Consider the following 9,940-nt stretch of genomic DNA (forward strand, 5'->3'; position numbering starts at 1 on the left):
GGGTTGTTTTAATTTGCATAAGTAACATTATGCAGCCTGTATAGTTTTTTCTGTGTGCTCTGCCAGATATAAAGCCAATATGGAACCACCTGACCCTTCTGTTTCCAATTTGGACCCTGTCAGATTTTATCAAGGCAGCAAGCAATCTTTCATAGGCCCATTGATTTTATGTTCTACCTTCATTTTACACTGAGGTCATCTTCCAGGATTGTCATAGGATGCCCTTGAAGCAGAAGCCTTCACATCCCCACATAATACCATACCACCTTCTTTTGGGCCAAGAAAAATAACCAACCATTTTCTTGCCTGACCTTGAGACTACCTGGCATCACATTTTTAACTATAGGCACTAGAACTGGAGGATTATATCTTTAAGCATATAACCATGCAGCAGGCAAGTGAGTTTTTCTTCTGTAAGTTATTAACACATGGTGTTTCTTGCCCACATACCCTCCTGGACCTGTTCAAGCGGCCAAACTAGAAGGTGGCTGTGCAAACTGAATAGAAGGATGGAGATCATAAATAAAGATGGCAAGAAAACACCACGAAGAGTCACCGCTGAGGATCAGTACCAGGACTCTATTAGTGTTTTTTTTGCAGTGGATGTATAATCTTGTGGCCTACAGGAATGAGAGAAATAAAGTCATAGGGCTGATTAGAAAGATGGGTGGAGGAATTCAGGGAAAGACTTCAGAAAGAAAGGGACTCTGAATAAAAACACACTCATTGGCTAAAGCAATATAAAGTACAGACTATAAAAAGATATCCTACAACTTTTCAAAAATGAAGATAGGAATAAATTATATTAAAACAGTGGAAAAGACCAAGTAGATCTCAGGACACATCAAAGGGCATAAAAACAAACCAAGGGAAACCTTTTCTTGTGATGTAAGGCCAGGAAAGAGCTACTTCTTTTTAAATCTTTTTAACATTGTGGAAGAGACTTCTCTGTGAAGGTAAGTTTATAAGCTGCATTGGTGGAAGCAACCTCCTCAGTTTATGAGCTGGCTGTAAAAGGAGGTAAGTGCAAGTACTTGGGAGGTGGGGGCCAGGACTTCTGCAATGCACTCATACAGTGCCAAAATGGGCTAAGAGTCATGAGAAGGAAGGTCACCCTGAACTGAACAGCAGCAGGAGCACATGCAACAGTTAGAACAGAGGTTTTATACATAACACAATACCTCCTTCCTTCTTCAGGGGATGCCAGGAATACAGGGGTAAAGGTAAACAGGAAAAATCCCAAACCCATTAAGGAAAATAAGAATGTATCTATATAATAACTCTTCCTGACACAGCCAGGGATAAACTAATTGGTAAGTCTGGGCCTTATAAAGGCAAAACCCCCTCAGCAGGACTTCTGCTTTCCTCTCCACCTTCCTCTGAAGATTAGCCAGGGCTGGGGTCAGATAACATGGGTGTGCCTGATCTGCTCCATTTCCCGTGCTTGTGAGCCAGGACAATCCTTCCTGATTTCTCTGTTCAAAGACGTAGCACAGATAAAGAATACTTTAATTATTTTTTAAGGGTTTTAATTTAATTTTCTAAATGGTGAGTCATATCATTGTTTATGCAGTTAATTCTGTCCCTCCTTCAGTCCCTGAAGCCACAAAAAGTAACTGTATTCACTGTTAATCCAATCATTGTAAAATGTCAAAGTTCTTCCCCTGCCTCCCCTCCCCCAGTCCCTTTCCTCAGAATACCGTTTTTCTGAATTTCTACACCAACTGTTACACTTGACTAAAAACAAATACACAGAGTAATCCCCTTGCCTTCCCCACCGTGTAAAACCAGAGTAACAGATCCTGCAACTGAAAAGAAAATCTGTCATAATTTGAAAGTAAGCAACACTGAACATCAAATAATTGAAGACACTGTTGTTGTTGTTGTTGTTTTTTTCATTTAATAGAGAGTGGAGAAGAACTCTGATTGTGGTTGTTTGGTTTGTTGTTTGGGTTTGGTTTTGTTTTTTTTATTAAAGATTTGGTTATACATCATGGCTGAAAGCCAAGCAGATTTCATGGAATATTTTTTTTTGCAGTTCTTAAAGCAAACAAAAAAAATTCTGGTAGAAAACAAAACCAACCCTGTCTCCTAGTAGTGGTACTGTATGCTAATACATTATATCCAGGAATGTTTGACAAGAGAGTCTGCACAGTGTTGGTATATTTACAGAAGTTTAACTCCTTGCTCCCATAAGGACCTGTTCCCTCATGCTGCGTCCACATTCCTTAGCCTGATACAAAAGAAATCCACTGTACCAGAGTCCCACCACCTATCTGCTTTGCATTCAGCTGGAGCACCCCAACAATTCAGTGCTAACAAAAGCTAACCTAAATTTTGCCTTTCTGTGTACTCCTTTCCACTTGCAGGTTGCAGGGTTTGAAGAGGGTGCTTTCCTCTGCACAACAACATATCCACAAATTACTCCTTTACAAAGCAGCCTGGAGATCTTGTAATTGAATTCAGTTCATCTTTGGAAGCCTTATGCCACTTTTGCGTGTTTCCTGAGTGTGATAAGGAACAGTGCCAGCATAAAACAACTGCTAAGCCTGGTCAACAGTCATCACAATTTACAAACAAACTCTCTGTGCAAGGGGTTACTAGCAGAAGCATCAAGTTTTTCTGGTCCTGAAAATTAGAAACCCCGTATACACATACCCATCAATTTAGAATCAAGAACAATTAATACATATGATTGTATAATTTGGCTTATCGTTCTAACTGGATTCAAAGAGAAAATTAACTTTTTAGTCTAACAGGACTGATACACATCGTAGTGCACGTGCTCCTGATCACACTCTTCGCAATCCAGTCTTGTAAGAAGCACATCTGGCATCTGCAGTTGCTTGGATCCCTCCCAAAGCATCATGCCATCTTTGTGGGCCTGGGTTTGTAAAGTGGAAAACCCATTGGATTAAGGCAGAAGACTGACATAAGTGAGCAGTTCATCTCAGACATAACCATCTAGACCCAATCTGATTGAACAGGTGACTGACGGCCAACACATACGCATTTATGTATTTACACCTTAAAGTTCAAGAGTCTTTGCAGCCTTCTCCATCCACTCTGCACATTTAAACTGACAAAAAATATTACGTGTACATACAGCACTTAGAAAACAGGGAGGGGAAGGAAAAAAAAAAAAAAAAGAAAAAGAAAAAGCAAATAGTTGAATGTGAAGTGCAATTAGAAAATTAGGTAATTTTATAGCCCAAAAGTGTGCTTGAATCTGCATCTAAAATACTTGAAATATTCTAGTGGCTATAATGTCAGTACTCCCTATTAACGCAAATCTTCCTATAATTTTATTTAGAAACAAGCAAAACCAGAAGAGTTCTGAGAAAAGCACTGAACTGAAAGTCTTTTAATATACATCATAAATATATGTTTATAGGGAATGACAACAGCCATAATTCTGGAGAAAGCACATCTCCCTACCCTCAAAAAAGAATGAACACACCAAACCCCATTTTAATCTTCTAGAGGAATCCTAGTGTTCAACTCCCTCCTTCTCTATTCTTTCTCTGTTGGTACAATTACACTTCCTGGGGAACCCATCACTATTGGGCAGTGGTTACGCATCATGCCATCTTTGTGGGCCTGGGTTTGTAAAGTGGAAAACCCATTGGATTAAGGCAGAAGACTGACATAAGTGAGCAGTTCATCTCAGACATAACCATCTAGACCCAATCTGATTGAACAGGTGACTGACGGCCAACACATACGCATTTATGTATTTACACCTTAAAGTTCAAGAGTCTTTGCAGCCTTCTCCATCCACTCTGCACATTTAAACTGACAAAAAATATTACGTGTACATACAGCACTTAGAAAACAGGGAGGGGAAAAAAAAAAAAAAAAGAAAAAGAAAAAGCAGCCAGACAAGCCGCTTCATCTGGGTATAATCATCCTTTCTATGGCACAAATAATATGATCCCAGTTTTTACAAAATATTGCCAGCAGTGTCACTGCAAAAAAAGTGCAAATGATATGAAAACGGCTCTTCATCATAGGAGCAATGAACTTTGCAATGGTGGAAACGCACACTAAGATGACAGTCATGAAGGCCAGGATAACATTTATACATTTCCCCAGGAGCACTTTGGCATTAACCGTTTCGGACTGCTGTGCTTGCTGTCCCTGCTGATGGAGCTCCAGCTTTGAAACCCGGGTCTGGCATGATTCCAAGGCTTCCTGAAGACAGAAAACAAGAATCAGGGCAGCTGTATTTCCACACACCACTCTGTTTTAGCTGCAAAGCCATCCATTGGCTAGATTAGAAATGTAATTTATTATAGACTCCTAAAACTTAAATGAACTGCCAACTCTTTAAAAAATAAATTCACATATATATCTGCTGAAGCCCAATCAAGTCTGACAACATCATCCAAAATGTAGTTTTTACATTTTTGATGTTTGAGAAAAAGTACTGTAACTCCATGACAGATAATGTTTCCTGCATATACTGATGAGATAGAAGTATTGGAAAAGCTGTTTCCATGGCAACTTTCACTGCATAAAAACAGCATCAAAGTTAAGTTTATTTGTATACACTATAGAAAACATTAAGGTAGTAGGGCTTGCTGTGATGCTAATTACAACTGCTTTACAACATGTACCATTTGGTTTCCACCACCTCTACATTACTTTTCTCTCAAAGCCACCCACCATACAGTGCTGGGATTGAGTTGTTAGTAAGAGATTGCTTTCTCCCTCTGTCAGTGAGAGGGCTCATTAATCCATACCCCAAGAGGGCAGCAGGCAGTAGAGACAGTGGAGAAATCTGTGGCGATACCTTCATGGGAACCTCTCATGATATATTACACTTCACGTTTTGTTCTAAAGAAAGTAGACGTTGCTGCTCCGCTTGATGGTGAACTAAATATAGTCTTTGAGCAAAATTGTTACTAAGTCCACACTTCGGCCCTCTCACAGCAAAACATGGAAAACTTTCTGACTGCTTCACTTGCCAAAATGACACTTTTTGCTGGAGCTGGGACTTGGGCACCACTGTGTAATGGAGTGAAAGGCTATAAATGAATGAGATCAATCAACTTGACATAACCTTTTACCACTGGGTAAAAGGGAAAATTATGCTCCAGAATCCCTTCCTCCTTCCTCACTCTCAAATTCCAAACATTTGCCTTGCACCGGGCAGGGATGTTCACCTGATTGCACAGTAAGCTGATTCAACCCAATCCTCCATGTAAACACAAACAAACAAAACCACTGCACATGGAGTTCCTAGCTTGCTTTGGCTGGGTCGCTTCTTGTTTTTGGCAAGTTGAACTGGCTTACCATGTAACCAGCCAGGAAGTAAAGTCAGTACAAAGCATGTGGCACAGCACTTAACAAAGGGCTGCTCCCTTTCACCATGCTAGGAGTTAGTAATGATAGAAGATGGTTCTTAACAGGTAGTACAAAGTCCCCTGCGGTTCATGTATGCTCTTTGGTACACACTGAAGAACTTTTTCCTGGTCTTTCTTCCACACTGACCGTAAATTATTCTGAAATCACCTTGTGCTGCTTTAGAGAAAGTCCTGCTGTAAAAGTGTGATGCTTGCAGTTCTGCATTGAGATGCTGAGCAAGTGTTCTAAACACAATCTACGAATCCCTTAGGGACAGAGCACTGCAAACCTAAGGTTGTTACTTAAAATACCCACACAACTTAAATGCTTTTACTCTATTTTAGCTTATCTGCCAACCCCCAAAGAGACACATTTAAACATGGCCAATTGTACAGAGAGAAAAGAAACAAGGCTGTATCAGTGTAGCACTTCAATTAGTTTTAGATCTGATGTTCTATTAGTTTTAGAACTTCTAGTTCTGCTGAGGAGTTAGTGAATATTTCACAGCTCTACTGCTGGAGAACTTGAGTCTCATTCAGTTTTTACACCCTTAAGATGCCTTCATGGGAAGGAGCCCTGCATGAGGGACCTCTCTTCTTTAAACCTACAAATGAACCTATGGTATGCTTTAGATTCAGTATCATTGCTTTCCCACACTGTTCCCTGGATGTTCCCAGCTCTCACACCAATCAGGAAAAAGGGTGGTGCTCTCAACATTTAGAAATGTGACACAGGGGCGTACAGAGCAGGGCTTGTTTGTTTTTTTACCATCTGAGCCCTAATGAAGACAGTCTCTGAGCATTCCTCAGTTAATTAATTTAAACCCAGGTAAGGCAAAACAGTGTTCTCACCATTTTTCACCACTTACTTAGACTTTAAGCAGAAATATTATGCATTATATAAATGCTTACATTGTATACAAATACTCAAGTATGTAACTACATGCTGTCAGCACAAACTTGTAGAAATTATTACTGGCTTTTGAGTGAAGCCAGACGTGACTACAACTGATCACTAAGGTGAACAAACCCTACAGCTTTGATTATAGGGACCATTGCGATCATGGGTTAAAACTCGTAAGTTATTACTGCCAAATCTACAATAAACCTTGCCAGTGATATGCCTACATATTGTTGAAAACCCAAGACAAGAGGTTTGTGTCAGGACATTGTCAAAAGTGGCATTTTACACAATACAAGGAGGCTCAATTCCTTCCTCCTCTGGTGCAAGGTATTAAAATAGGCCATTCTTCATGCACAAGTCTGCCTAGGTTGTATCATCAATTCCAGCAGATAAAATTCTGAATACATTGAAACAACTGGATACTGTCACTGATTTAAACATACTGAGCTTTCATCTTAAAACAGAGCATGGACTTAAACCTTTCCCCAGACTTCTTATATACAAAAATGTAGAAAGATGCAAGTGTTTTACAGTACAAATATTCTACAACATGTTAGACATTTATGACAAAGGTAAAAAAACCCCACAAGTACCTGAACATCTCGTGATCGCTCATATGCCTGATATGCCACTTTCTCCTCTATGCTGGCTAGCTCTTGTTTCAAGTTTGCTGTCTCATGTTGATGAAGATCAGTGAGGTCATTTAACTGGTCTTCCAATCTTTCGTATCTTATCAGGAAAAAAGGTCTAAATTTAGTGCAATCTATTCAAGTAATGCTAAATCATAAAAACAATTACACATTTTAAAAGGTAACTTCTCAGGGTACTATGGATTCAACTGACTGGCATTACAGAACACAGAGAGATCAGCAAAATCTTTGGAAACTCTCTATAAGCATTTATTCATTGAACTGAAAGCCTTTTTTTGAGTATTCCTTGCTGGCAATGTTAAAAAGCAAATATTTGTACATCATTGGCAAATGATATGAACTTTCAGTGGCTAAGAGTGCACAGCTCACATTTTTCCATTTCTCACATTTCATTTAGACATGATGATACGGTTTCGTAAGTAAACTTGAGCCAGCTAACAGCTCACCAGTAGTGCAAGGAAAAACATGTTCTCAGGAACTTGAGTCCTGCCATTCATGTACAGCCTGTTCTGGCACGTGTCTGCATGGCAAACTATCAAAAACTAAATTTGTGTGTGTATGAATTTATAACTTGGTTTAACACACCAACAGGCAAACACTGCAGTCGGCACAAAAAAGATGGAGGAAAAGTTGACTGTGGAAATGGTGGAGGAGACCTGAGATGTTACTGGCAGCAAGCTGTCAAAAAAGGCTGCTCTGCCTTATCCTGAAACCAAGTCCTGAGTGCAGAAGGCTATTTGCTCTGTTCTTTCCTCTCCCGTGTTACCAGCCAATATGCAGCCTTTCCTTGTATTTCAAGAAGTGCAAACAAAGGAAACATCAATATTGCAATTCATACTGAGTTTTTTGCCCATTAGTGTAGTAAAGACTCCAGCAATCAACAAGGGAGATGACAAACAGAATATAGGTACAGCAGGTGCAAGCCCTCTGTAGAGCATATCTCACTTCCCACAGTGGATGATAAAAGGAATTAATTGCTAAGTAATAAATGCAAGAGGAAGTTGTGCTACAGCATTAAAACTACATTTCACAGCCGTGTGTCACATGGGGTAAAAAGTGACATTGCCTCCACGCAACAGCAATATGCCTGAGAAGTATATGGACAAGGTACTCAGGACTAAAGGGTATATTTATCAGCTGTAATTCAGCTCTGAAATATCTTAGACTGATTAGCATTTTCAGGTCACAACAGACCAGGATTCTTCCACCAGTAACAAAACCTTTGCCATTCCCTATATGCAGCATTCACATAATACAATATGGCAGTAAGATATCAGATAAGGGAATTTTATGACAAGGCTTCAAAAAAGCCAAGAAGTACCACATAATTTCACAGGAAATATTAATGTTCTGTATGTATTTTCACTTATTGGAAGGAGTGGAACATTTTGGTACCAGATATTGTTTGGAATTATTTTTTTCCTCTTGCTTCTGAAGTATCACACACACAAGCACACACACACGTTTATACTTTCCAAACAGCTTCTATACCCATTCAAAAGTCATTTCAAGAGAACAGTTTAAAAACAAAAAAATACCTATATCTTTCCTCTTGTAACATCTGAGAAATAAAGCCATAGTCTCTTTTAAATTGTGCTTTTAAATTCTCAATATCGTCAGCTAACTGGGACTGTGTCTCCTTGATTTCCCTTAGTTCCTCCAAAATTATGGAAAGCTTTCCCTGGCTGTCCAGGGTACTTGCAACAGCAGGACCAAAGGAAGTATTCCCATTACTATCTGCTGAGCCAGAAGTCCCACTGGAGCATTCATCATCACTAACATATTTTGGTTTGGCAACAATGGTGGCACTGCCCCCATATGTTCTTGAACTCGATTCTGGCCGAAATTCATCCAAGGTGTTTTTGAGATGAGCGATGTTGTCTGCGCTACCAAATTTGTTTCGGATCAGGTTTGCAAACTCTCTAGACTTGCTGAAAACAAAGATAGGTGGTGTCAAGGATACACCCGGCACACCCGACTTGCTGCTCTCTGTTCCATGCCCAGAGGTTCGAGACTTTCCATGCTGAGTATCTTTTAAATTATCTTTGGAGGTTTCCTTAGTACTTTTGGAAGATCCGTTTTGCTCAATATCCTTGAGCTTTTTGTGATACTGTTCCAATTTCTTCTGTAGCTGAGCAATGGAGTGGGCAGATTTCTGGTTCTTTTTCTCAAATACTTGTTTAATGCGTCCAGCTTGTTGCTTGTCTGCACTGTTTACCAGCTTCAAATACTCAGCGACATTTCCATCGCGAGCTGTTTGTTCAACTTTGATTTGTTCTGTAACCTTGAGGATTTTCTGTTTCAAGCTATCTGCACTGAGTTTGACTTTGTGAAACTCCAGAATGCCATCTGGTACATCAAAGTTCAGGTTGGTGTCAGAGCCTCCACGGCGAATGCTAAGCGGTAAACTCAGGGTATTCATGTCATGTCTTTCCACCTGAAGAGAAATAAAAAGAGATAAATGGAATTTGAATTTGACTTTCTTAAATCCAACTTTCAGTTTTCTTTTCCACGTGCACTTACAACAAGTACACAATATAGAGTAGCTTATAGTAGCAAAATAGAAATTTCCTCATATAAATTTAAAGCTGTAGAGGCTTTAAAGCCATGGAGGCATGAGACAAAAATGACTTGTTTAGAACAGCTTCATCCCTTTTAGCATCTCATGCTAGCCTCTATGGCAAAGAAGCTACATTTAATTAAAGCTGCCCCAACATCATATCCACAAAGACTGCTTAACAAACACTCTAGCCATAATGGGTTTTCAGAGCTTTAAGACCAGAGAAAACTAGTAAAATTGCTTAGGCAAGATCATTGCAGAGACAAGGCAGAAGCTGTATTAAAGTAACTTCTAAAGATGCATTTTAAAGATGCTCAACTACTCTTGACTTCAAAATGCCTGACAACCTCTGTTAATAAGTTTTATTTCCAACTACAGTATTTGTTATTGTCTATAATATTTAAAGCCTTGCAGAAAGACCTATGCATGCATACATGTCCAGTGATCACCATTCAATCTCTTCCTTGATTAAAAACAT

The 9,940-nt window shown here is 39.4% G+C and overlaps 1 protein-coding gene across 1 annotated transcript; it reads right to left on the minus strand.

Annotated features, from left to right (window-relative positions):
- Positions 1–3,807: 3,807 nt before the first annotated feature.
- On the minus strand, positions 3,808–9,333 carry TMCC3 (transmembrane and coiled-coil domain family 3). Its single transcript, XM_010008022.1, has 3 exons — positions 8,441–9,333; positions 6,846–6,981; positions 3,808–4,194 (listed from the first exon to the last, which is right to left on the minus strand). Exons 1-3 carry the CDS (start codon positions 9,322–9,324, stop codon positions 3,892–3,894), a joined length of 1,323 nt encoding a protein of 440 aa, XP_010006324.1. The 5' UTR covers positions 9,325–9,333; the 3' UTR covers positions 3,808–3,891.
- Positions 9,334–9,940: the final 607 nt, after the last annotated feature.

This window comes from Chaetura pelagica, unplaced genomic scaffold (assembly GCF_000747805.2).
Source record: "Chaetura pelagica isolate M959 unplaced genomic scaffold, ChaPel_1.0 scaffold50, whole genome shotgun sequence".
Classification (NCBI taxonomy): domain Eukaryota; kingdom Metazoa; phylum Chordata; class Aves; order Apodiformes; family Apodidae; genus Chaetura; species Chaetura pelagica.